The sequence below is a fragment of the Nuphar pumila genome, chromosome 1, assembly GCF_984573655.1.
Source record: "Nuphar pumila chromosome 1, dmNupPumi1.hap1.1, whole genome shotgun sequence".
Lineage (NCBI taxonomy): Eukaryota > Viridiplantae > Streptophyta > Magnoliopsida > Nymphaeales > Nymphaeaceae > Nuphar > Nuphar pumila.
The window spans coordinates 17,748,293-17,776,134 of NC_143249.1; the positions used below are offsets into that span (position 1 = coordinate 17,748,293).

Below are 27,842 nucleotides of genomic sequence, written 5' to 3' on the forward strand. Positions count from 1 at the left end.
ACCCACTGAGTCGAAGGCGTTGACTTGAGGTTCTGCTAAAGTTTAAACACATGACTCAACTATGTAAGGCTAAATTTGAGCTCCCTATGAAGAGAGTGGGCTCAACTTGCTTTGACCTGACTTGATCAATTTGATCGAGTCAAAACAACACTAAAGAGTGAGCAAGTTGTCGCTGATCGAACCGGGTTTTCCCAGTTCTGTTAAGTTTCGTACTCCAAGGGCATTGACGCCTTTTTCTGAGTTTGATTGTAAGGAAACATAAACAGTAACGGACAAATTAAATGAGTGCATGTGAATTGATCATATTAATCATGTTACTCTCAGTAGTGCTACGTCATATGATCATATGATCATGAATATCTCATTTATGATTATCCTGACATATATCTTGATAACTTCCTTTAATTCACGATATATTATCACGACATCCAAGATGAGCATCAAAACCGCTGTTTTAAGACCACTGAACGTGCTACCAACAAACAATCTCAGATTTTTTGCTGCTGTGAAACTCTCAGCAATTGCTAAGATGGTAATGCACTATAGGATTATCTTCATGCTCTCCCAAGTGGTGTTTTATCCAAGTTTATCTTGGAAGTACGTGTGGAGAGCACATCTCAGTGTGCCTGTTTATCCCACTTTTTTCCAGATAAGTGGCTATTAAATTTGAAATCCACCGTCAGTAAATGAAAATGACCAGGGCCGTGAACATGTTTGACTTCCGTTATTATTTGTTCATATTCGAACACAGCTTGCTTCTTGATATCTCAGATTTTCCAGTTGAGGATATAAAAAAACTTATTTGATAGCTGACTTCGATGTATGTGCATTTTATTATACTTATTTGATAGCTGACTTCGATGTGTGTGCATTTTAATAAAAACCATTTTCTCTTATATTTTTATATATAGACTAATGGGTAGGTGCTAAATGATAGTGTTAAATGAGTTTTTCCGGGGGTTTTCGTTTTATTTTTAAATTTTGACCGGACAGATGTGATCTATTTTCTTGATTTTATAGGAATCATCTCTTGAAGTGTTTGATTCTGATATATGAGTGGGTTTTTTATAAGGTTCAAAAAAAATCAATGGTCCAAAATCTTTGTAAATTTTTTAGGCTTCAAGTCTCATTTTTTTCATTAAAAACACATGACTTCAATGTGGCCCAACACAGTTATGGGGTCGGAACTGCAAAAAAAACACACCGAAAAGGCAGAAAAACCCATTTAACACACATCAAATTTGCACCTACCCATTTCTATATATAAATACAGAGAGAGAGACCAATGTTGTCTGGGTATCGGCCTTGAATCGTTTTGGCCACTGATTCGGCTTTATCGGCTGATACCAATACTCGAGTGAATCGTTCTGTATAGGTCCAAAAATTATTACATGTCAATCATAATGTGACTTGTTAAAACCATTAATATAATATTAGAATTTATTTTTTTGCATTTTTCTCAGCCGATACATGCTTGCAGCGTATTGATTTTCTGCTGATACACCGATACTGATAACATTGGATCGGAACTAATTATAGAGTTGCTCTTTATAATGTTTTTAATAAGAAATATGTTTTACATGAATACTTTACAATATCTACACATGTTTTTCTTTTCTACAATATCTACACATTGGATCGGGTTTAAATTGATTTTGAAAACAATTCAGAGAATCCGCCAACTCAGAATTGAACTGAATCGATAGAAACCAATCAATTTTTAACCATCATAGGTCATGTGTTATTAAAAAATAAAAACTATAAAATATTAAAAATTATTTAAATCACTTTAAAATATTAAAAAATTAAAAAACGTTAAACCAATTTGGCCCTTTAAAAAATAGATTTTGAGCTGACTCAGGGTGATTTGCAATGATTCTTACAACAATGATCTGACCATATAGATGCTATGCAAGATCGATTTAGTGGACATATCAGCTTTTAGTCCAACCTGTTCTGACATAAGAGCAGGTCTTTTTTTCAAGTTTAAATAAAGTCACTGACGCAATTTTTTAGATTTCAAACATTACAAGATCAAAAAACACGATCGAAGGACTGGTTTTCTGTAAATGAACCATGGTGCGTGGCACCAAAGCCGTGGCCAAATCACAGTATGCATCTTCTCAATCAGACCTTATAGATATACTTAACATAGTTTATTTGATAGGAATCATGTTTTTTGACATAAAAATAAGATTTTTTTATGTTATAAAACTTTGGTACATTGTGAGCCGGTGATTTTTGAAGATCATAAAAACCTACATGTATATCATAATCACATGATTCAAAACTTGTTTTCCAATAAATAATGATTGTAGATCATATCTCTAGGGTATGATCAACAAAAAAGTGCTCAAAAATTTTGAAATTTTTAAGCTTTTATTAGGTGAGAGTAGGTGCTCAGGGAGCACCCTATCATTACTAATTTTTAAATATGTTTGAAAATTAGTTTAAATATTATTTTAATATTTTTGGCCTTATTTGCTAAAAATTGAATCAAATCAAAATCGACAGATTCCCTAAATCGCCTTGAAAATCAATTCAGGGTCCGATTCTGACAACATTGCTGAAGACTGTTTGTCAATGTCATATTGGAGACCAGTATCGTGAAGTCAGGAACACCCAACTTAACTAATTAAAAAATCAATAAATAATTTACTAAGTTGGTCCGTCAATGTCAATGTTAGTTTTAAAAAACAAAAAAAGTTTCGAGAAGGATTTGGGTCTAATCAAATGAGCGTTCATTGTTCACTATGGTTCATAACCAAGGAAAGACAACTTGGATTTTCCATGAATTATGCTACTGTTTGTTTGGGTTGGCAGTGAAAATTTTCTACAATTTCTTCTATGGGGTGCTTGTGGACATGCTTTTTTGCGACAAGTTGGGTCTAGGGTTGTAAATGGGTCGGATCCAAGAAGAGGAATTTGCAAAATTTGGCTGTCCTGGATCCAAACTGACCCGACTCTCAAATGTATTTTGGGATCCGAAACCCGACCCCCCAATGTATTTTGAGATCCAAAACCTGACCCGTTTGCATCCCTAGTTAAGGGTGGCAAAACCTGACACGACCCGCCAACCCACCTCTTAGGCGGGTTCGGGTTGGGCTTAAGCCAACCCGTTTAATAAACGGGTCGACCCGCGTAACCCATTTATTAAACAGGTCGGGTTCGGGTTGGGGGTATGCCAACCCAGCTGACCCCTTTAATAAACGGGTTAGGCGGGTGGGTCGACCCGCCAACCTGAGAACCCGTTTACCCGACCCAACCCATTTATTAAATGGGTTGGCGGGTCGTGTCGGGTTACCCGTTTATTAAACGGGTCGGATTCGTGTTTGCCACAGCCGACCCGTTTAATAAACGGGTCGGGTTCAGGTTGAGGTATGCTGACCCACCAACCAGTCGGGTCTACCCGCCAACCCGACACAATTGCCACCCCTATCCCTAGTTGGGTATATATGGTTTCCTTAGTAAGATCTATGACAGGATTCAGCATAATCTGATAATCCAAGTTTGAAAAGAATTTTACTCGGAATATCCATGGATTAGGGGAATAATGTTTGGTGGGCAAGACCGTAAGGGGAACCTGAGGTTTTTACACCAATGAGTTTGCAGCTGAGTGAGGCGGTTTTTGCTAATCAGCTGGCATTAAAAAAAATGAACTAATCAGAATCTTAGCCAAGTCCATGGCTGAATTAGGAGCCATGGGCCAGATTTCCAGATTATAAAAAATAAGGTGCATTTGAATCTGGAGGAGCCACGGATACATCTGTGGTCAACGTCTCTCTCTCTCTCTCTCTCCTCTCCTCTCTCTCTCTCTCTCTCTCTCTCTCTCAGAGCACCTGGATCGGACACTCATTAGGATTTCAGATCCTAGGACTTGAGATCCTATAATCTAAGATCACCTTGAATCTGAGATCCAAGGCAACTAAGCGCGCTTTAAGGGCTTGTTTGATGCCTCGTTCAAGATTAGACGGAAAGAACACATGTTCTGTCTGTTTTGTAACTGTACTAAGGCCAACGTTTGTTTGTGCTTCTTGTGTCCAACGTTTGTTTTACGATGTATGCAGACCATGAACACATAAGGATAATGGGTCGAATAACTTCGTTTTGGATCGTACAACTCAATCTGTCTAGCCTTACGAATGTTTTAGCATGTTTATTATGGATTTTAACCTCAGATATGAAACTCGGATTGGATCTAAAATCTAAAAAATATTTAAAATTTGAGTACTTTGAGAAAAAATAAGAATTGATAATTTTTTGATAATTAAATGCTCTAATCAATGTGATATCACATCTAATTATGAAAGTTTATCATAAAAATATCAAACCCTAAAATCAAATTAACTATAAAAATCAAGTTATCAAACCCTATTAAATCATAAAACCTTAAAATGCAATAAAATAAATCATAAATAAACTAAAAAAACCTAAACTATAAGAAAAATAAATCATAAAATTAAATAAAAACTCCTTATTTAAACCCTAATCAAAGAAAAAAATGGCCCTAATCAAATTCAAGAAAAGCTCTAATCAAATTAACAATAAAAAGTCTTAATTAAAAAAATGATTTAAAGCCCTAATCATAGAAAAAAAAACTCTAATCAAATCAAATAATACTATAATCAAATTAACTATAAAAATCCTTAATTTAAAATTTTTGATTCAAAGCTCTAATCATAGAAAATCAAATTAAAAAACCCTAATCAAATTAACTAAAAAAGCCCTAATTTAAGAAATTTGATTCAAATCTCTAATCAATGAAAATCAAAGAAAAACCCCTTATTCAATGAAAATCAAAGAAAAAAATGTTAATTAATGAAAAAAACTAATCAAACCCTCAAAAAAAAGAAGAAGATTGAAAAACAAAAAAGAAAAAATGAAGAACGAAGAATGGGTGGAGAGAGAGAGTCGAGGGACCCTCTATCCCAATTTTTTTTTTAAATAATGTCCTTTGCATCCCCATTCTAACTGTATAGGAGAGTGGAGCAAAATAAAGATGCCATATGTCGCGTCCATGGTTTGTTACATCCCTATATTCTCAGCATGATTTCCGTCCAAAATTGTGCGGGATGGGGGATCAAGCAACCCCTAAGGACACGATTGTTTCACACCCACTTTCATGCCAAAAGTCTCTTTCACAAGAAAGCAACACTTTTTCCGCCAGGGTTGAAAAGAACCCTAGCCCAGAAAAAACAAGTGCTGCCTGTCACAAAACAACGGGTTTCAAGGGAAACCTGCATCACACCTCCCCACCTCAGCAAGGAGCGTGTTTGTTTGGTGTGACTTTGGTTTCGAGTTATTGCCAGCGTGAAACAAATGCACCCTAAGCTAATTATGTCATTATAAATCCAAGTAATTCAAACACTATATTTCAAATCTATAACTTCAAGATATGTTCTATCCGGAAACAGAGGATCTAAACTAGGTTTGGACCCCTGTCATCCAAACAGGCCTTAAGTATATAAAATCATATGTGTTGGATCGATTTTCAGATCACATCGTTTCACAATCAACATCATGACACAAAGCAGGAAATACAGCAGTATTGAAATCATGATTGACAGTCGATCGAAACAAGAACAGGGAGCAAGCATGATGTTTTCCGCATAAAACCAAAATTCAGACAACAACATATGCACAAACAGATGCACAGAACACAATAAAAACAAGAAAAGTATGTTAATACTGTGTAAAAGACTAAGGCATACGAAAGTACTGCCCTTAGAGAAGATTCGCCCCCATATACAATGCAAACAGGGTCCAGCGTCCTTCCCCCAGGATACAATAGCCTCGACGATCAAAACGGTGCACTCGGACGGATCGTCCTTCGAAAACAACTTCTACGAACCGATGTTGCAGAAAAACCTCTTTCGGGACAACTCAGGAGAGAGAGAGAGAGAGAGAGCAACAGGGAATGAGAAAACGCAGAGCCTTTCTTCAGAGTTCTGTCTGTCTAGGATCTTCGTAACCCCAGCCCCTAACCACGCTTTTATAACCCACGAACGGTTACAAAAACGTGGATGGAGCCCGTTACGGAATCTGAGGCGCCAAGATCCGTTACGTACTTTGAAGAGTCGAGATCCGTTACGTACTTCGAAGAGCCAAGATCTTTAACGGATGCGTACTACGAGGAGAGTCTTGATCTGTTATCATTCCTCATAATCCATTAAAGCATCCAAATAACCACAGAAACTTTGGGCAAAAAAGTACTTTGATCTTGATTTGATATGGCCCTAAAGGGCCAATTACTCGACTTGGCACGGCGGGCGGGTGCGCGTGTGTGGTAGTCATCCCAACCTCTTGTTCTCATGAACAAGTGTAAGAGTTTATATGTAAGTTATAAAGCCTACAACTAACTCATACACTGTCAATATGAGACTATTCCACATCATCAAAACCAAACTTTTTACGTTTCTTCTTATGAATTCTCTCTCCCCTCCCTTCTTACACCTAACATTATGTGCCCAGGGCGGGCCTAAGCGGGTCTAAAAAAAAATAGTGAAATTTGATAATATACCTGGATCTTACCAAGATTTTGAGCCCTGAAGCATGAAACTAATTATAGCTTAGTATTTTCTTTGTTGATGGAATAACAATCTCTCCCTTGAGAAATGATGATGGCTCCATATTGATTAAAATTACATGGTTTCCATGAGCAGAGAAGAATAAGAGAAACAAATCATGATAGATACCATAGTGGCCGGCATAGTTGCTTGATACTTTTTAGTTTTTTAAGTTGGGTGTTAATCTTCAAATGCCACAACTAACTTTGTTGATAACGACCCCAATCATCATGTGGGTTGCTAATATATTCCAAAATAACATTCTAGATGACCATTACCGACCCAAAACTGTCCTTTTTTCCATTATGTGATGACCAGTTGCAGGTTAAAGCCCCTAGTTGTTTAAAGATCTACGTGTACATCATGAGTTACAATCCAATTAGGAGGTTTATCATTTCACCACCACTGTTTGTTCTTCGCAGAACAAATACATAGTGGGTGATGGGACGCCTTATCCAGTAATGGGGCCGAGTACTTTGCAAAGTATTCAGCCTGCCTAGTGCTGCCACGCGCCCATCGAGAAAAAATATCAGCACTATTTCAAGAAAACCTATCATTTACTGCAATATGTTCAAAACCCAACAAGCAATTTTATTGCAACACTAACACATTATTTGTTTATGATTTGTATTTTTTACATATTTTAATTTTTAAATATGCAACGTGCTTCCCAAGAAAGCAAAAATCTGCTCATTTATATAACAATATTTTCTTCACACCAGGATATGTGACATTGATTAGAAGCACCAACCATTATAGACCGGTGTGAATCCTCATGTCCACCCCAGTATGAAATCAAAGGCAGAATTAGATGAGAGAATCTTATCTTGAGCAACACCAATATTACGATAAATATCAAACATTTAAGAAAGCAATTTTAGCATCTTTCTAGCGTACTGCTTTTAACAACCAAGTTCACAGTATAATTTAGGATGACAAAAATATTCCGCTTTTAACAACCCATGCTGTTGCTTCTCAATGACTGGGTTCAGTTTCAGTTGTGCTCTGATCCCTTGTCAAGAGTTTACTCGGCCCGGACGTGAGACAGGTTTGTCAAAGTAGTGTCATGGACTGCCACCAAACCTTGTAGACCACCCACCCATTGGGTTCCTCTTTCCCAAGGGCATGTAAAACCATGCTAAAGTGAATATATGCCCACAAAGGCTCCTTACATCTGGCTAGGTGGGTCGATGTAAGGCTTTGAAGTTGAACGAGGTGGAGAGTTTGATGCCTATAATGCACATCCTTGGTGGGCAAGGACTAGTCGTAAAGTTTTACACTGCACACACAAGCTTACTTTTTTCAATAAGCCAGTGCGGTGCAACGGTCCTTCCTTACTGCCGCAAGTCTTTTTATCGCTCTGTCACAGACATAGAATCTTTCGCAAACCCGCGATGCGCCAAGCTGAACAGCCTAACGGCCAAAGGTTGCGTACTAATACATTTCCATGTGTTGAATCACTTTCATTGGCCCAGCGCACTACTCTGTGCGCAACTGCCTAGCGAAAGCTGGTCAAGCGCATTTTAAAATGTGTAGTCTGTGTTGCTTAGTGCATAGTTGTCTCATACCAGCTATCACTTTCGAAAGAGTCACAAACTTTACCTTAGCCTTGTGTGCCATGAAACGTATTGTGACTTCATGCGCACGACACAGCAAAACCTCACCATCGAAGGAACAAGACCTTGTGGCCCCCAGTCCGAAGACCAGTTGATGATTGAACATCATAGCGAAGAACACTACCCAGACTCATTCACCGACGCCTAGCCCCGAGTCACCATACTCGATTGGAACCACCTAAAGTGATTCTTGAGAGAATTAATCCTAACCCACACGCACCTCCGTGCGTTCAACCGCTACATGTGGGAACTCATGCAAGCCAAGAGGTCCTTAACCAAATCTCCAAAGAAAACATTCTCTGATCCGCTGGCACTGCTTAACCAAACAACACTCCACGTCTGTGTCGCGATACAGCGATGCACTACCAACGATACAAATACATATCACATGTTATGCTACCACCGCACATCACCGATCAAGCGAACGCATATCACGCGTTCCTACACTCGATGCATTTTTCATCCTATTCTGAAAGATCGGCCCGAGACATTCTCTCCTATCCAAAACCATTATCGTCATCGACAATGCTGGTGCAGGTAAGAACACAGTCTTCACTGATATGTCAGTCTTCCTTTGTACTTATCTTTTGTTTACTCTTTTTCTTCAGCCTACTCAACTTATTTTGGTTTGCATCCATCATCATTGCAACCTTTAACACGCCAAGTCTCATACCTTTAAAGCATCTCCGATCACTTAAGCAATGATCTTCTATTTTATCAACATCAAGCATTTTCTGCTCGTAAGACCCCAGTGTAGTCTCATAGACAAGTAGGTCATCATCGCCGACATGACAAACTTGTCGTCTTTATGCTCATGGCTGGGGTGCCTTCCAACCCCAGTAAGGACAATTCCAAGCCCTTCGTTGTTCTCGCAGAGAAAAATGACCACCAATGCGTGCCACGAGAATATCAACTCCCTTAAGCACCACTTGCGGTTTTTTAATGATCAAAACTAGTTCTCAAGCGGGGGACACCTTCTTGCGTATCACCCCAAAGTGGTCCTTCAAAGTGTCTTCCTGGACACTCGTCCTCACAAGGGCACTTTGTCCCAATGTTGCAACTCTCATCATGAAACCAGCATGCTATAACTCTCTCCCAGAGTCAGCAAGACGTTCCCACATAAACCAACGTGCCACAAACAATAACTTTTTCTACACACACAATCCATTGAGGATCTGTCAACTCAAGAGACTAAAATAATGAGTCTTCTGCTCAACGTGGGCACTCCGCTAACCAACAATCTTAGAAGAGAATCTAGAAGTTTGTTTAAGTCTTCCATACCCAAAGGTGCAAATCCATTCAGCCAAATCCAATGTGTATTCTATGTATGCACAAGTCCAACGTCACGCTCCACGTGTGAGCTTAACGCACAACTGGTAGGAATCTTTGGCTTATCTATGTTCCCTTAACCAATTGAATAGCAACCTTATACTTCTGCTTATCATCGACAAGATATCTCATACCAACATCTTACTTCTGTGCTCGATCAACCACACTTCAGCTGCGCAAAATTATGTAATCAAGATAAATCATTGTTGTCCTCTTCAGTGTCGCACACAGTAAAAAATAAGGTCTTTGTGAATCATTCTTTGCTGATGTCAATTTATCACAGGCTTACTTTTTTCAATAAGCCAATACGGCGCGGTAGTCCTTCCTTACCGCCACAAGCCTTTCTATCGCTCTGTCACGGGCATAGAATGCTTCGTAAACCCACGATGTGCCAAGTTGAACAGCCTAACGGCCAAAGGCTGCATACCAACACATTTTCATGTGCTGAATCACCTTCATTGGCCCTACGCACAACTCCGTGCGCAACTGCCTAGCAAAAGCTATCAAGCGCATTTTCAAATGCATATTCTATGTAGTTTGTGTCACTTAGTGCATAGCCGTCACATACTAGCTATCACTTTTAAAAGAGACACAAACTTTGTCTTAATCTTGTGTGCCATAAAGCGTATTGCGACTCCAATGCGCATGACACAACAAAACTTTGCTACCGAAAGAACAAGACCTTGCGGCCCCCAGTCCGAAGACCAATTAATGATTGAACATCATAGCGAAGAGCACCACTCAGACTCATTCGCTGGCGCCTAGGCATTCACTCGCCTAGTCTTGAATCACCATACTCGGTTGGAACCACCTAAAGTGATTCCTGAAAGAATTAGCCCTAACCCACATGCACTTTCGTGCATCCAACCACTATGTGTGGGAACTCATGCAAGCCGAGAGGTCTTTAACCAAATCCCCAAAGGCAACATCTTTGATCCGCTGGCACTGCTTAACCAAACAACACTCTACGTCTGTTCTGCCATACAGCGATGCATTAACGACGATACCGATGTCTATCGCATGTTGTGCTATCACCTCACATTACCGATCAAGCGAACTCATACTGCGCATTCCTACACTCGATGCATTTTTCACTTGATAGAGCTCCACACTGCACATGCCCTATTCTGAAAGATCGGCCCGAGACACATTGACACCAGACCATAAACAACATGACACCACTCAACATTTTAAACACACACTCACACTCATACTCCACTATAAGTTTTCTGGTATCCAAAGGCCATAGTTGGCATAATTGGCGAGTCAACTTGTGACACGACCGAGTAAGCTGAGTGGTTCATCAAAAATATAACATCTAATGTGTTCTCTAAGCTAGACGGTGCAATGTGGAGTAATCTAGTTAACAACAACTAAATATGCTATCAACCAAGAAAACCGGATCCGATTGAAAAGATTTCAGCAAGTATTCATTGTAAAACAACTATCCAAAAAAAGTAATCATGGTAAAACACTTCAACATCTAAACGTTTCCTCTTTCTTTTGAAGTAATAACATAATTTTTTTTTGGAAGGCAAGCTGGGTTTAGGCAGACCCCTACCAAATATACAACTATACCATTAGGTTTTGAACCTACAACGTCTCAACACAAGGTAACGTGCACTAGCAGCTCCTACCAAACAAGTGGAGCCCCCCGTTGGTGGAGTAACAACATAATTATTTAACCTATATCCCTTATTCATATCTTTCAAAAACGAGACTACCTTATTCATTCCTCTATCTCTCGCCACCAGCCCTTGTTGGCTCCACGACCTCAGCCTCGACAGTCTCCAGGCTTTCTAATCTTTGAGACCGATCCAGTGGCTGCTGAACCTCGTCAGTTGAGACGTTCCACTTCCCAGCAAGTGCCATACCCATCATGTCATATATCTTTGAGCCTAACTCTGCTGGGTTCTCCGACTGCAAATTCAAGCAAAAACCAAAAACCACCAGTCAAAAATTGCAAAAATTATGGCAATTACTTACTGATCAAAAGTTCATGAATCGATCGCATCTCTTCCCACATATACAACAACTCCAACAGAATGACTCACCGTGAATCCACTAGAAATCAAAGCAGTATCATACAAAAGATCAATTGCTCTTAGTGCCTCAGGATTATCAGGAGAGCTCCTACAAGCAACCTACATCACCAGTTCCCAAAAAAAGAAAATGCTTCACACATCAAGCTAATAAGCTATATCACAAACAGGAACTTAAAACAGAGTTTCCTCAGCTTACATTCAGATCTTTGATGATCGGATGTTCAGGATTTATCTCGAAAACTCTCCTGCTACGCATAAACTCCAGGCTAGACGTATCCCCGAAAGTTTGTGCCTTCATCAATCTGCAAGAGTTCCAAATCAATACGCTAGTCCAGCAATGCAAACTAAATGAATATTAAATCTTACTATATATATATATATATATATATATATATATATATATATATATATATGGTACTTCTATGGTGGTACTGTACCACCATAACTTATGATGGTATCATAGTCACAGATATCTGCAATATTTTCAAAATATCGCCAAATTTGATAATACCATTGTATTATCACAATATTATCAATTAATTTTACTGTTTTTATTTATTTTTTACATTTTAAATATGTTTTTCTTCTTTCTTTTACATTTTTTACTTATTTATTTTATTATATATGCATTTTTTGTCTAAAGGTGATATTTTCTTCTTTTTATATTTACACGAAGAAACCACTCCCAGGTTCAGAGACCTAGCCATGCTAGCTTTGCCTGCCGTACTTACGGTCGCTGTCCTGGCAGCATAAAACTCCTCCATGGGTGCCCCCAGGGAGTCGCCATGCTTCGGCTTGCGCAAGGAGTGACGCCCATGAGATTTGAACCTAGACCACATGCCTAGTGGCCTAAGTCACATCCCACTGCACCAAACTCCTTTGGGGCACAATAGTTTCTTATTTTTTTATTTTTTAAGACCCGAGATTTACCCAATATTTATCACCAAACCTATAATATCACAAGAAATAGCCTTTGTGGATATATAGCCAATACTGATATTGGTCATTATGGGTGGTATACATTTGATTTACATAAATCTAAGCTCTAAATGCAAAATCTAACATTTAGATCATGTTTAACATGTTCTATTTGAAAAGAAGTGTGTTGTTGTTACGGGTCACGGGTCTGGAGATCCAGACCCATGATCATTACATTAACACACTCATTACTGGCAGTTTCTGTAAATTATCTTATTGTAATAAGGGTACTTTAGTACCCTAATGTTAATACATAAAGTAGCATATACAGCAGCCGACCCGATGTATTGGGGGTATCGGTTTTCTCTGCAATTTCTCTCTCCCTTTCTCTCTCTCTGTTTCTCAGCTCTCACGCGTGGAAGAACTTGAACAGTGCAAATCTAACATGGTATCAGAGCCACGCTTCAGCTGAAATCGATCTCCAAGGTACGTCTGAAAGACCTATCTCCTCTTGATTTTTCTCTTCTAAGTCAAGAAAAACATTTTCTGTCTCCCCAATCTCGTCTGTTCCTTTTTCTTCTCTCTTTCCCTGTTTTTTTTTTCAATCTCATACCTTTCTTTTCCTCTCTCGATATCTCTCGAGATTTCTTTTCTCGATATTACTCTTTTCTGTCTGAAACTGGAGTATCGAAGTCGATCAGATCTGACGTTAATCAGATCTGATCAAACCACAGCGTGGACGTTAATCCCTACCTAATCTGAGTTAACTCAGAGAGGACTGAGTGACGCAGCCCAGATTTTCGACCCAAACCCTTTGTTGAATATACCTCGTTTAATATTTTTTTTCTTCATAGCGTGATCTAATCACGCAATAGGGGCCCTACTTTTGATCCAGCTATCCTCATTACTATCATTTTATCTTCTCTAGCTTGAAAGCATTGCGTCGATACCGAGTGGGTATTCATATTCACGATATTTTTTTTTGGGATTTTCATATCCAATATTCAATTTCTTATATAAATCAGAAATCTGAATCTCTGTTTCAAATCAGAAATCTGATAGCCACTGATCTGAATTAGTTCCCCCCCCCCCCCCCCCAAAAAAAGATGGGGGTTTACAAAAACAGATTGTGCTGAACACTCTCTTAATATTGTGAAATATGGATTCAATTCCTAGCCAGTCGGTTCTTTCTTCTTCTTTCCTGAGTCAACTCGTGTCTGAAAAATTAAACAATGGTAACTTCTTGACTTGGAAGAGGCAAATCATACCTTTCATTAGGAGTCAGGATCTCTCTGGACATCTGGATGGATCTATTCCAGTTCCTCCTGTGTTCATATCACGAGAAGAAAGGGACAACAAAGGGGAATCTACTACAGTATATGTTAGAAGTCCTGAATTTGTGGCTTGGATGAAAAGAGACCAAGCGCTAGTTGCTTATATTACATCTACACTATCACAAGAGGTACTTGTAGCCATTCTAGATGACTGCACTGCCATGCAACTTTGGAACAGACTTATTCAGACATACTCACAGGTTTCTCAGGCCAGGATTATGTTTTAAAAGAGAATTTCAAATGTTAAGAAAGGATTCCATGACCATCATGGAATACTTGAACAAAATGAAGGTTATCACAGATCAGTTAGCAGTTGTTGGAAGTACAGTAACTGATAAAGATTTGGTACAGCAAACCCTCAGTGGATTGGGACATGACTATCATATGATTGTTACTTCCCTATTATGTTTACCTGAGCTGCCCAACTTTGAAGATCTGTGTGCAAAATTGTTACGATATGAGATGACCTTAAAAGGATTTTCTGAAGAGTCATCTATACATACTGGGGCACAAGAAGTTCTTGCTACAGGGGTTGCTTATACACGAGGACGAGGAAGCTATGATATCAAGGGAAAAGGAGCACAAGGGAGAAGTGGTCAAGAAAGTCGTGGATTATTGCCTACACCTAACACATATACCAATCCACAAAGACAGAGGACAATTCCTACCTGCTTTCTGTGTAATAAAAAGGAGCACATCAAAGCTAATTGTTGGTTCAATCCCCTAAATAAAGGAAAATCAACACAAACTGAAGCAAAAAGAGGCACAGACAGTACAAGAACCAACGGAGAAGTGAAGGAGTTATTGCTGTCAGCTTTAGCAGAATTGAATCTGAAACAAAATGAGCAAGGCACTTGGTATGTGGACTCTGGCGCAGCGACTCACGTTACTGGTGATGCAGGTAAGCTCCTAAAACTTGTTCCTTACATTGGTAGGAGTAGTATAGTTACTGGAGATGGATCACACCACTCTGTCTCTCATATTGGAAACTCCATTATACCCTTGCCTGAATCTTCCATCAACCTTTCAAAAGTTTTTTATGCTCCTAATATCAAGAAAAACATCGTTTTAGTTTCTAAACTTGTTGATGATATCAAAGCTTCAGTTGAATTTACTCCCTCTTCTGTTCTTGTCAAGGATCTCTGCACGAAGGAGACGTTCGCTAGAGGAAAACGGCAAGGCAATATGTATGTCTTTCAAGAAGATCCTTCAGCACATATTCGCTTTGCAGACCCAAACTTGAAGCTCCAATCATCGTTGTCTTCTGAACATCCTGCCTGTGTTTTCAGTGTCTCTGAAATCAATAAGCCAAATCTTTGGCATGATCGTCTAGGTCACTGCAGTAGTAGTTTTATTGAAAAGCTTGTTTCAAATAACCTCATTCCCAAGTCAAGTTTAGGAATAAATGTCAATGACAACAAATGTTCTAGTTGTTTCTTATGTAAGAGTCATGTCTTACCATTTCATTTTATCAATAAAAGAGCTTCAAGACCTTTTGAGACTATATGTTCTGATGTTTGGGGACCTGCTCCAGTTGCTTTCATATCTGGAACTAGATATTATCTTTTATTTGTTGACAGTTATTCACGCTATTCTTGGATATTTTTCATGAAACACAAATCTGAGACTTTCAAGCTGTTCCGAAACTTCCATTCCTATGTCAAAAACCAATTTTCTGAAAACATCCTAAGTTTCCAATGTGACGGAGGAGGTGAATTCTCTTCCATTGACTTTACTAACTTTCTTCAAAGTAACGGGATAAGAAAAAAGGTGTTTTGCCCACACACACCTCAGCAGAATGGGATTGCTGAAAGAAAGCATCGCCATATTGTTGAGAGTGCGATGAGCATGATGCATGACAGTAGCCTTCCGATCACTTTATGGACAGAGGCTTTTCATTCTGCGGTTCATGTGATAAATCAACTGCCCATGACTATTCTGGAAAACAAGTCTCCTTGTCTCTTTTTGGTGTACATCCCAACTACTATGATTTGCATGTGTTTGGTTGTTTATGCTATGTTCATATTGACAGTTCAATGAGACATAAGTTTCAGGACAAGGCCCTGAAATGCAAGTTTGTGGGTTATGCTGATGACTATAAAGGGTACAGGTGTTATGATCTTGTGAGCAAGCGCATCAAAATATCAAGAAATGTCATCTTCGATGAATTGAATTTTGATTGTCGCTGTACTAGTTCTTCAGAATCAAAACCTAAAGTTGAGGCTTATTATCCTTGGTTGAATTATGAACTTCTCTCAGGAGCTAGTGATACTTGCTCAAATTGCACTCAAAAGGATAAGAGACATGTGTCTACCGATGAAATGATTGCTCATAAAAATACAGACCCATCTTTGAATCCAGAAAGGTATAAAGGCCTTGTCTACACTCGACGAGAAAGAGAGCCGCCCACCATAGTTAATTCAGACATGGACATGTCTTCTACATCCAGCATCGTTGATACTAGAAGATCCACACGTTCTCGGCATCCAATTGAAAGGTGAGTCAGTTATGAAAATTTCTCATTAGATTTTCAACTCTTTCTAACAGCCTTGAATAAAGAAGATGAACCCACAACGTTCTCTCAAGCATCAAATTCCAGAAGATGGATTGAAGCAATGAATGAAGAGATGGAAGCTCTACATGAATGTGGTACGTGGGATGTCGTATCAAGACCACCTGACAGAAACGTTGTTGGTTCGAAATGGGTGTACAAAATAAAGTATAAACCAGATGGGACTATAGAGCGATACAAGGCGAGACTTGTAGCCAAAGGTTTTACACAGGAGCAAGGACAGGATTATGATGAAACCTTTAGTCCAGTGGTGAGGATGAGGACAATCAGAGTCATACTTTCTCTAGCTATTGAACATCAATGGACTATTAGCCAACTTGATGTGAAGAATGCTTATCTTCATGGAGATTTGAGAGAAAAAGTATACATGGAACAACCCACTTGTTACTCAGAAGGCCATCCTACAAAATATGTTTGCAGACTAAAAAGGGCGATATATGGATTGAAGCAGGCATCTCGATCTTGGTTCGACAACTTTTCTCTTGAAATCCAAAAATATGGTTTTAAGAGATCTCTCCTTGACCACTCCTTATTTATATTCAAGAACCAAGACACAATTACTCTGTTGTTGATATATGTAGATGATATCATCCTCACTGGTAATTCCAATGAGCATATTGAAGAAGTCAAACATCTCTTGAATCAGAGGTTCAAAATGAAGGACCTTGGCAAACTACGATACTTTCTCGGAGTTGAAGTCGACAGTACTTCTGAAAAGATGACTCTCACTCAACATAAGTATACCATTGATGTTCTCAATAAGGCGGGTATGAAAGACTGCAGGCCCTTGAGCACTCCTAGTGTTCTTCATCAAAAGCTTAGCTCTCAAGATGGAGATCCACTTGATAATCCCACACAGTACCGTAGCATAGTGGGTATGTTACAATACCTCACTTTTACTCGCCCTGATATAGTCTACTCGGTGAATCAAGTTTCTCAGTTTATGCATGCCCCATGTGAAGGGCATATGGAAGCAGTTAAACGGATACTTCGATATCTGAAGGGAACGGTTGGGGATGGCCTCACATATAAGCGAAAGACAAATGGGCAAAATGCACATGAGATCACTGTTTATTCTGATGCGGACTGGGCAGGAGACCCAGATGAACGCAGATCAGTATCCGGTTATTGTGTGTTTGTTGGGATGAATATGGTTTCTTGGAGTAGTAAGAAACAAAAGGTTGTTGCCAGATCCAGTACAAAGGCTGAATACAGGTCAATGGCAGCCGCCACTGCTGAGGCTACTTGGATTAGACACTTACTGACAGAAGTAGGAGAATCGATCTCTCGATCACTTCTTTTGTGTGACAACCAGAGTGCCATTAGTATATCTTTTAATCCAATCCATCACAGTCGTGCCAAACATATTGAAATAGATCAACATTTTATCAGACAAAAGGTAGAAGAGAAAGAGATTGAGCCTGAATTTGTTCGAACTACAGATCAAGTAGCGGATATATTTACAAAAGGATTGACAAAAGACAGATTTTGGATGTTAAAAGGCAAGTTGTTCATGGTTCAAGACCATGCACAACTTGAGGGAGGGTGAAAAGAAGTGTGTTGTTGTTACGGGTCACGTGTCTGGAGATCCAGACCCGTGATCATTACATTAACACACTCATTAATGACAGTTTCTGTAAATTATCTTATTGTAATAAGGGTACTTTAGTACCCTAATGTTAATACATAAAGTAGCAGATACAGCAGTTGACCCAGTGTATTGGGGGGGGTATCGGTTTTCTCTGCAATTTCTCTCTCCCTTTCTCTCTCTCTGTTTCTCAGCTCTCACGCGTGGAAGAACTTGAACAGTGAAAATCTAACACTATTTAGTATTTCCATGTGTTTAAAGATGACTGAAATGTAATGTTTTATACCATTTTTAGACCACCCTAATTTTCATGAATTGTGAGCAGTTGTTTTTAACTGTCTAAAAATTAAGATCTTATGATGTATTAGACATGATACAACCTTCTACCAAAGTAAATAAACTATGCTAAACACATGTCTGTGTGGTTAGATGTACCATTTGGTGGCTAGATTCATACAAACAAGAGTGTGTACCACCATATGGTATCATGGTACAGAACCACCATATATTCCCCCCCCCCGACACACACACACACATATATATATATATATATATATATATATAATCATTAGAATATGAGAACTGAAATATGAGAACTAGAAATATGGGCATTTTCAACAATTCTTTTGCAAATCCAATCATGTGAATGTGCTTGGCATGGTGAATTTGCTAGGAATCAACCATTGGATCGTGTATTTTCGATGAAAAAAATGTGGTTTTTGAATGCTTGAATATTTATGAAGATTATGAGCCATTGATTCTAAAGCCTTAAAAAATCTCGTTTATGCATCAAAATCCGATGATTCAAGAGAGGGTTCTTATAAAACCAAGCATGTAGATCACATTCGTATGAATAGATTCAAGAGAAAAGAACAAAAAATCCATGAAAATCATGGTTCACACATTAGTTTTCATATTTTCAGTCCTCATATTCTAGTGAATATATATATATATATATATATATATATATATATATATATATATATATATATATATATATATATATATATATATATATATATATATCCATGCAACCAACTCTATTGTGAAGCATCTCTGACATCGTCTGAACCACAGGTTTAGACTCACTTCAACGGTTTATGTTTTTTAACTTCATGATCTCATGAATATCATGAAATGATACCTCATGACAGTTATCAATTAATAATCATGCATGAAATACTTAATAAATATATAAGTAGATAATCATTTATGAGACTTTAAATTTTAACTATAGCATTAAATATAATCCACTGGTTTAGATGATGTCAGTGATGCTCCACAGAGAATTAATAACACACACACAGGTAGAAGATCATGCGGCACCTGACAACCCAACAACTCATGCAGCATCGCATACTCATGCACACAGAAATATTTGTCATTATTTGCAAATGCATCTCATAAGCAATGTGAAACATCAGTATAAAGATTTCACAAGGAAAACCTCTCGATTTTTTCCAGAAAAATCTTGACAAAACATCACCATACGTTGAATTTGAAAATAAAAAATATATAATATAAGACATGAAGCCAACTTATAAAGCACAAAACAATAAAATCATTAAATTTTAAAAATAGGCAATAATTTGAAAACGTCAGCAAGTTTTGGGATCTTAGCTTTTGGAAAAAAACAGCAACAAAATCACTCTTTTTCAAGACCACCACCAGACAGGCTATAATGGTTGGTCCACCACTTGTGACTACGCAAAGAATTCACGGATAGATCTTTTCAAGACCACCACCGGACAGGCTATAATGGTTGGTCCACCACTTGTGACTACGCAAAGAATTCGTGGATAGATCTTTTGGCACAGATTTAACACAGACAGGCTCTAGTCTTTATACAACTGTCAGTCGCATGGGAGTAGCAGAAAGAAATTCGAAATTCAATATGTACAAGAAGAAAGCAGAAGAATCACCTCTCCATGTTGGCAGACCAGCCAAATTTACCAGAAACAAGGACACAGGGTGAGGTGCTTAGGCGTTGGGAGATTTGAACACTTGCTACCTTATCACCCAGCCTCTTTTTAATCCAATCGCATGTTTGACCAAACTCCTGCTTGATCTCTTTCTCTTTTTCCTCATTCTTATCACCTGCCAAAATACATTAGGGTGAGATTAAAACCACAGTGGGAGATTAACAAGACAAATTAGATGAGGAAAAATAACAAACCCAAATCAAGGTCCTCTTTGCTTATATCCACAAAATTCTTTTCCTTGTAGCTTTTGAGGTTTTGGATGGCAACCTCGTCGATGGGATCAATCAAGAACAGCACCTGGAAATTTGCTAGACAATCAGATAATTCATACCACATAAGTTATTATATGCAAGGAATGAAAACATAAAGAACATATTGTCGTGAAGAATAGAAAATCTGAGAAGAAAATAAATACAGAACTTATAGGTCCTGCTCGCTACAAAAGAGGCTTTCCCGTAACAGCAATATATGAAATTGCAAGTTCATAAGAAACTATGATAACTAGAACTAAAGGTGAGAGGAGAACATGCACAAAACTGATGACAGTAAACAGGAATGATCTAGATCATGATTCATCATTGTATATCTAAAAGAAGGCTGCAAGATTCCAATGATTTCACCCAACTACCTCTAACACCTAGATGAAGATATCGTGAACCAAAGCATGTTCAGCATAAGAGGTGGACCATGATAAAAAAACATACTGGTTATGCCACTCCTCACAAATCATAGTCAACCAGTTCTAAAAGTTATTCCTCCTTGAGATGATAAAATAGGGTCTACCTCAAAATCTTTCTCAAGAAGCTTTTCCAGGAATGGTGTGTTCCTTGCACTTGTGACACTGTCGGCAGCAATATAGTAGATATCCTTCTGATCTGCCTTCATGTTCTCGACATACTCATCCAAGCTGATCAGTTCCTCCACGCTTTGTGATGAGAAGAATCGAAGAAGTGGTGCAATACGTTTGTGATTTGGATGATCCTCAATGCAGCCTAATTTTAGATTCTTACCAAAATTCTCCCAGAACTTGTCATAGTCCTGCAGCAAATCAGAAAATATAAGAAAGATGAACAAAATCAAAACAAATATTTAAAGAGAAAATTGTCACACTTTGTTACACCTCACGCACATTATCATTTTCTAACAAATATACTGCAACTTTGCCTTGCCAATAATGAACTGATGTGTGTGCCAAACAACAAAAAAACTTCCTGGTTCTACAAGGGTGAAAATAGAAAAGAACTTTTGAGAAAAGATAGGACATACATCTCGGTTCTCGCTCTGAGATATGCCCAATATCATATCAAAAGCCTTCCTAACTAGCCTCTTACGCATTATACGCACCTGAGCAGAAGATGAGAACGTGTGAATTCAATATGATTTTCAGATACTGCAAATGTGGTCAGACCACAGTAAGCAAAAACAAGAAGCAGCAGGTGAAAATAACTTACGATACGACTCTCCTGAAGAATTTCTCGGGAGACATTGAGAGGAAGATCATTCGAGTCCACAACACCTTTCACAAAACTCAGATATCTTGGGAACTACCAGTCAAAATATGAGAACCTCTTAGAAGTTATTACATGGTAATTTCTCAAATTATCCCTATAACACATAGGTTCAATGTCATTATCAATCACGTACCAGTTCCCCATCAAAGTCATCAGATATAAAAACACGTTTAACATAGAGCCTAATATTCTTTGTCTTTGGGTTCACTATATCTTCTCGGCCTGAGGGAGCTATAGCAGGCACAAAAAGTATGGACCTAAATTCCACTTCACCCTGCAAACAAGAAATGCAAAATAAAATTATAAAAGGAAACATAAAAACAAAAACAGATCTTTATAACATATGCAAGTTCCTACCTCTGTTGTAAAGTGTGACGATGCTAATGGATCCAAATATTCATTAAAGGTTTTCTTGTAGAACTCATTGTACTCCTCTGTTGTCACCTCTTTTGAATTCCGTAGCTGCAAATCATACACAAAGGTGGTGAGCCCTTCCATAGATGAGAAATGACACTAATTGTGATTAAAGGTGAACTTTAGAAGCTAATTTCCATGCAAAATCATAGCCCACATGGTGAAAGTAGAATGGATCAACAGATCTACAAAATAAGAAACATCTTACCCATATAGGCTTAGTCTCATTAGTAAGTTCCCAGTCCCAATACCTCTCAACCACAGTCTTGGTCTTCTTCTTTTTCTGTGAGCAATAACACACATAAAAGGAAACATAAAATGGAGATTCTAACATCAAAGAGAGATCCATGCTGTACAAATAAAGCAGCTCAACAAGTCACCTCAGTCTTGTCATCTTCCCCATCCTTTTTAGCTTCTGTTGGATCTTCATCAACTTCGACCTGCCTAACAGTTTGTCAGATTTTAACAACAAATGATTTGAATAAAAAAAAATCATCAGCATTACCATAATTTGGAATACATTATGTATAAACAGCAATCTCAAAAATGCTGCTAACTTGGATGATCTGTCTTGAAGCATGAATCAAACCTCTTTTGTTTAATGTTCTGCCCACTTCTCATTGGCTTTAATTTTGATTTACATATCTAAGAAAACAGTTTCAAAGATGAACTTATGCAAAATTGCATCAACTTGTCACCTGAGAACTGCACAAATATTGGAATCACATAACCTATAACCAGAATATGGAGCACTCAGCATACCTCTTTTGTATAGCCCTTCTCCTGCCAGGTGTATATCGGAAAAGAGACGAATTGTGAATAGTTCTTAACAAGCCTCTGAACCCTTTCAGGGTGGGCAAAGTCCTTATCATCTCGCTGTAAGGGGATAGGCAGACAGTATCATAGATCAGCCTATAAGAGCAGGATATGTGTAACATGCCAATTGCCAAAATAGAAATTGTATAAGATACCTTCAAATAAAGTGTAAGACAAGTGCCTCTAGGGATAAGTTTCTCTGGATCTGTCTCCTCCCGGATGGTGAAGGAACTTTTATTAGCCTGTCCTTCCCAGACATACTGCTTGTCAGATTTAGGGCTCTTTGTTGAGACAACCACCTGCAAACAAAATGTTTCACAATTATAGATTATAATGCCAAGAAACGGATCACCTGATATCAGTTTAAGGGGAAAGTCTTAAATTTGTAAGATTTAGTGGAGAATTGATTCTTGCAAATGAGTTAAGGCAATGTTAATTGTGGTATCAACCTCCTTGGTAGCAACGTGGCATAAGAAATTCATTTACTTCACACCACAATTCGGTATATTTTCTCCATAATATTATTTTTGCTTCTCTATAGCTAAAAGGTTCTAACACTTCATTTCTTCCATACTGTGCCTATACTCCATACTTATCATTATTTATATTAAGAATTCCCAAACCAGCATGATGTAGTAAGTTGAAATGTAGTGATCTGAGATGAATGAAGGAAAAGGACGTGGGGCATACCTTATCTGAGACAAGGAATGATGAATAGAATCCAACACCAAACTGACCAATTAAGTTGTTGTCAGCACCAGCTTCTTTACTATCCTGAAAAATGAAGAAGCCCGATTAAAATTAAATACACAAAAGTAACAATAAATGAAAAGGCAGGAGGAAAGAGGAACGAGATGCAGAGGCATTTCACAGCTAACAAATACCTTTAGTGCCTTCAAGAACTTGGCTGTTCCACTTTGTGCAATAGTTCCAAGACATTCTACCAACTCTTCCCTGGTCATTCCAATTCCAGTATCCCTATATGGACAGCAAAAACATGTGAAGAGCTTACCAAGATTGAGTCAAACCATTGAAAAGATGGTTACAAATTACAAAATGATTTATTGGGCTTACGTGATAGTAATTATTCCATTATCCTTGTCTGACTGGATATGTATGTCTAATTCAACAGCAGGTTGGAGAAGTTCGGGCTGGGTGACACTCAGAAAACGCAGCTTATCCAGTGCATCACTAGCATTGCTGTAAGAAATCCATGATAATGACTCACATCAGACAATAGGCATAAGAGCTTTCTTAAGAAATGAAAACAGTAGAGGGGCTCTCACTCCAAAAGCCAGCAAGTAAAGCATACTAGGATAGCAATATCATACTGTAACTACACCAAAAGAATAAAAGAACCAGTTGAATCAAGAACTGGTGCTGATTTCTGTGGCAGACCATGCCAATTTCAACATCCCAATATATTCAATAACCACAAACATGCATTCCCATTAATTGAAAAGCATCAAACATCTAAACAATTTGCTATCCTCCTTTTTCGCATATAGTCATAAATGAACAACAAACAAAGAGTAAAGACAATTACTACTAATTAGATCTAATCTGTTGCCAAATGCAATATCAATGCATCTGCCTTTGTTGCAACAAAATGACTGCAAAGAAGCAAATTATAACATGAAAGCACGACAAGATGGACTGGAAGAGAAACTCGCCTAATTAGCTCCCGAAGAAAAACTTCCTTGTTGCTGTACAAGCTATGAACTATCAGGTCCATAAGGCGACTGACCTGTCACATTAAAAGATGACAAATTAAACAGCATAAAATAGAAAGAATATGGACAGAGGCAACAGTGTATGCCAACAGAAGCAGATTACAGGTTCCATAACTATTTATCCTTCAAAACTTAGGCTATGTTTGGGAGCCTTGCAATGGGATGGAAACACGGTTTCAGTGTGTTGCCAAAATATCATTTTGCGAATGTGTGGTGTTGAGAGATGGAGTTGCCAAAAACACCCTCTCGTGAAGGGTGTTGAAATGTGGTGTTGGGCCAGCCAACATCAGTCCCAACGCATTGTTTAAGCAACGCCACTGCTCCCAAACAGCAAGAGAGTATGAGAGCACGGCGGAAGCCACAACACAACCTCCGATTCAACGCTCCCAAGCATAGGCCTTATCGTTGCTCCTAATTACAAAACACTGGTTTGGTTAAGAAACACACCTCAGCTTGATATTCAAATCTCTCAACTGGTGGTTCCGAAGGATCAGACGTTGCCACAGTTGACTCGCGTCGGGTGCTACCAAGAGAGCCATTTCTCGCACTAAAATTATTCACAGAGGTAGAAACGGGCATCCCAAATGCACTTCTGTGTAGGTGGTTAGCTCCATCTCCTTTAATCCCAGTCAATGCAGAATACCATCTCGACGTGAACTGAGAGTGCTTATCGTCATGCTCCAATACCTACATAAGGAACACCAAACACCAACAAATTACTAAGCAGAGATGACCGAAAGCATTCGCACGTTGATGAGAAGACAAGACCCATGAAACCATTATCTAGACGAACCAAGAACTGAAGCAATTAACTAGCAGCAGTCAGTCGGTATTCGGACAAAACTAAAAGAAAAAACAGATTTTGAAGTAAATTTAGCTAATGGCTTGTATTTCATATTCGAAACACGGCAGGACAAGCAACACTGAAATTCAGCGTTTACCACCATCTCGGCTGCGACGGAAAAATCTAAAGAACAACTTTAGAACAAAATTCATCAGAAAAACACTTTACTGGCTCAAAATTGTATACACATAAGCAAGAACAGTACTGAATTCGACAATCTTCTCGTGCACATTTAAGAAGTATAATAAATAATACATTCCACCACTTAAATTTGAAATCATCCAGAAAAAAGTTGTAAGCAATTCTCTAAGTACCCAAACATATCGATCACTTCACCAACCTACTAATTTTACTTCCTGAATTCTACCCCGCACAAGAGCGGGAAGAAACTTGGTTCCATGAAAAAGAGTATAGATGGATGAATTTCATCACAATTTGAGAAGAATGAAGCAGGGGTCACGATAAGAGTCGACGAAAACGGGAATGAAGGTTACAAAATCTCGATTTCGACCGCGGGAACATGAAATTGAATTACAAAGGACAAATTTGAGAAAATAAAGGGCTTTTGGGGGCTTACGGAGTTACGATCGGCTTCATTGGCGAAGGGAACAATCGAGCTTCGTAGTTGCGCGTTCGAGCGCAGGGCGGCCGAGATGGAACGCCTTGAAACCCTATACATCTCTCTCTCTCTTCCGCAGAGTCGTCAGGGTTTTAGCAGGGTTTATGGAAGTCTCTGGAGCCCTAGGGACCCATTCCGTGACATGCACTGCTGCGAAAATGGAATGGGAACCCCCCGGAAACCGTTTCCGCGGAAAAAGGGATCAGCGTGCATTTTGGCACGGGGATTCGACGCTCCTCTGTTTGTTTTGAAATTTTGGGCACCGTGAAAACGCACACACATGCATTTTCGCAAAAAAAATGCCCATTTTCCGTGACACGCAAACACCTCCGTTCGTTGATGAGAATGACAAGGGTAAAATAGACTTTTTAATATTTCTGAGGTGAAGACTGAAGAGCGGTAGAGCCCGTCTCCGACACCCCCACCCTCTGTAAATGGCTCGGTTTCGGATAGAGATGAAAATGGGTCGGATCCATTACCGGGTCTGATCCACATTAGACCATATATTTAAGGGGTGCAAACGGATTGGGTTTAGTTGGACCTCTGGTCTGAATCCAACAATTTATTTATGGATACGGATCACTAGAGTAAGATCTGAAAGGATTATGGAGATCGGATTTGGATTCACGCATTCTGATCATTCTCAGATTTGGATCAGGTTCAGATTAGTATTTTTTTTCTATTTTTTATCAAATCTATGTTTCCAGTCGGATCTAATCTGATTCGTTTCAATATTTTACTTGCAACTTTTTAGTCATCTTTTTACTGGATCCAGTATCACCACATATATTCAGATAGGGATTCAAACTTACATCATTGGATCATCTTCAAGTTCAAATTCAAATTCACTGCACAAAAATTCAAATTCAGACCAGGCAGGATCTGATCTGTTTGGAGCCATAACCATATTGTCTGGTTTGTATTTAAATGAGTCTAGGTCTGGTGCAGAGTAAATATGGTCGGGTCTGTTCAGATCCCAGTCAAAATCTTAAGCAAATATATTCAAATCTGGGTCCAAATCAAGTCAAACCAAACTGATTTGCTTTTTTTTTTTTGATAGTCAAGCTAGGGTTAGGCAGACCCCTAACTGTTCATTGATCCAATACTTGTGATTTTTATACAAAAATGGACCCCTGTCAAAGGGTGTTGATTTGTTTTTTCCACAAAAGGGCAATAAGGCTATGTTTGGGAGCAGTTGTTGGGAATGGCGGCCGGGAATTCACAGAATCCATGTTGCCTCCATTGATTGGAATGTCAGATTTAAGAGTGAAACCAGAGATGGGAGTGGCATTGCAAAATCCGCCAATTTCGCCGGTCGCGCCTCCCAACAACAGCTCCCAAACAGAGCCTAAGTTTTACCCATAATCCAACACAAATCTTAAAAGGATTCAAAGACCCAAGTCAAATCTGGATCTGAATCTAGACTCATTCTTACCAAACAACCGCTAAGTCAAGCAGGACCCAACCCTTTTTCTTCCCTAGATGTTGATTTCACAAAAACCGCACATGAATGAAGCCTTTGTTTTAATTTATTTTTTTTTCTTTTTTTGATATGCAAGCTGGGAGGCAGACAACCCTGTGGGATTCGAATGTGAGACTAAGCGTGGCCATCGGGCAACCCAAGTTGGAACGGGTTCAAGCCCAACCCCAACCAGACTGGCAAATGGACTGGGGACAGGTAGAGCCAAAATAAAATTTCAATGGAGCCCGACCCGCTCCTGGCCCAACCAATTTATTAGTCAGGCTTAATGGATCTGACCCAATCAAACCTAGGCTCAGTCCTTAAGATTCAGCAGCCACAGATGATGGCTACGAGTGTCAACGGGTCAGGTTTGAACCAGACCCAACCTGTATCAAACCCTATGGGTCGCCTGTTATTTATTGTTTTAAAGCTGGATCTATGTCAGTGTACAATATGGGGCCAGGCATGGCTCGAGAGACATTTGAGCCGTTTG

At 38.8% G+C, this 27,842-nt stretch overlaps 1 protein-coding gene across 1 annotated transcript; it reads right to left on the reverse strand.

The window, feature by feature from the left end:
• Window positions 1–10,986: 10,986 nt before the first annotated feature.
• LOC149848184 (heat shock protein 90-6, mitochondrial-like) lies at window positions 10,987–26,048 on the reverse strand. Its single transcript, XM_089981949.1, has 20 exons — window positions 25,846–26,048; window positions 24,872–25,111; window positions 24,365–24,438; window positions 23,766–23,891; window positions 23,576–23,669; window positions 23,382–23,465; window positions 22,847–22,990; window positions 22,638–22,751; window positions 22,256–22,315; window positions 22,084–22,158; window positions 21,819–21,923; window positions 21,595–21,735; window positions 21,402–21,494; window positions 21,217–21,294; window positions 20,734–20,988; window positions 20,145–20,247; window positions 19,891–20,065; window positions 11,753–11,858; window positions 11,566–11,655; window positions 10,987–11,431 (listed from the first exon to the last, which is right to left on the reverse strand). The coding sequence occupies exons 1-20, from the start codon at window positions 25,945–25,947 to the stop codon at window positions 11,249–11,251; spliced, it is 2,442 nt and encodes an 813-aa protein (XP_089838075.1). The 5' UTR covers window positions 25,948–26,048; the 3' UTR covers window positions 10,987–11,248.
• Between the last annotated feature and the right edge of the window lie 1,794 nt (window positions 26,049–27,842).

Excerpts from the sequence above, each read along its gene's own strand:
- LOC149848184 (XM_089981949.1), bottom strand. The coding sequence starts at position 25,947 with ATGTATAGGGTTTCAAGGCGTTCCATCTCGGCCGCCCTGCGCTCGAAC. Across the intron at positions 20,066-20,144 it reads CAAAGAGGACCTTGATTTGG|GTGATAAGAATGAGGAAAAA; the intron begins GTTTGTTATTTT and ends GTATTTTGGCAG. Across the intron at positions 11,432-11,565 it reads TGATTTCTAGTGGATTCACG|TCGGAGAACCCAGCAGAGTT; the intron begins GTGAGTCATTCT and ends TTGAATTTGCAG.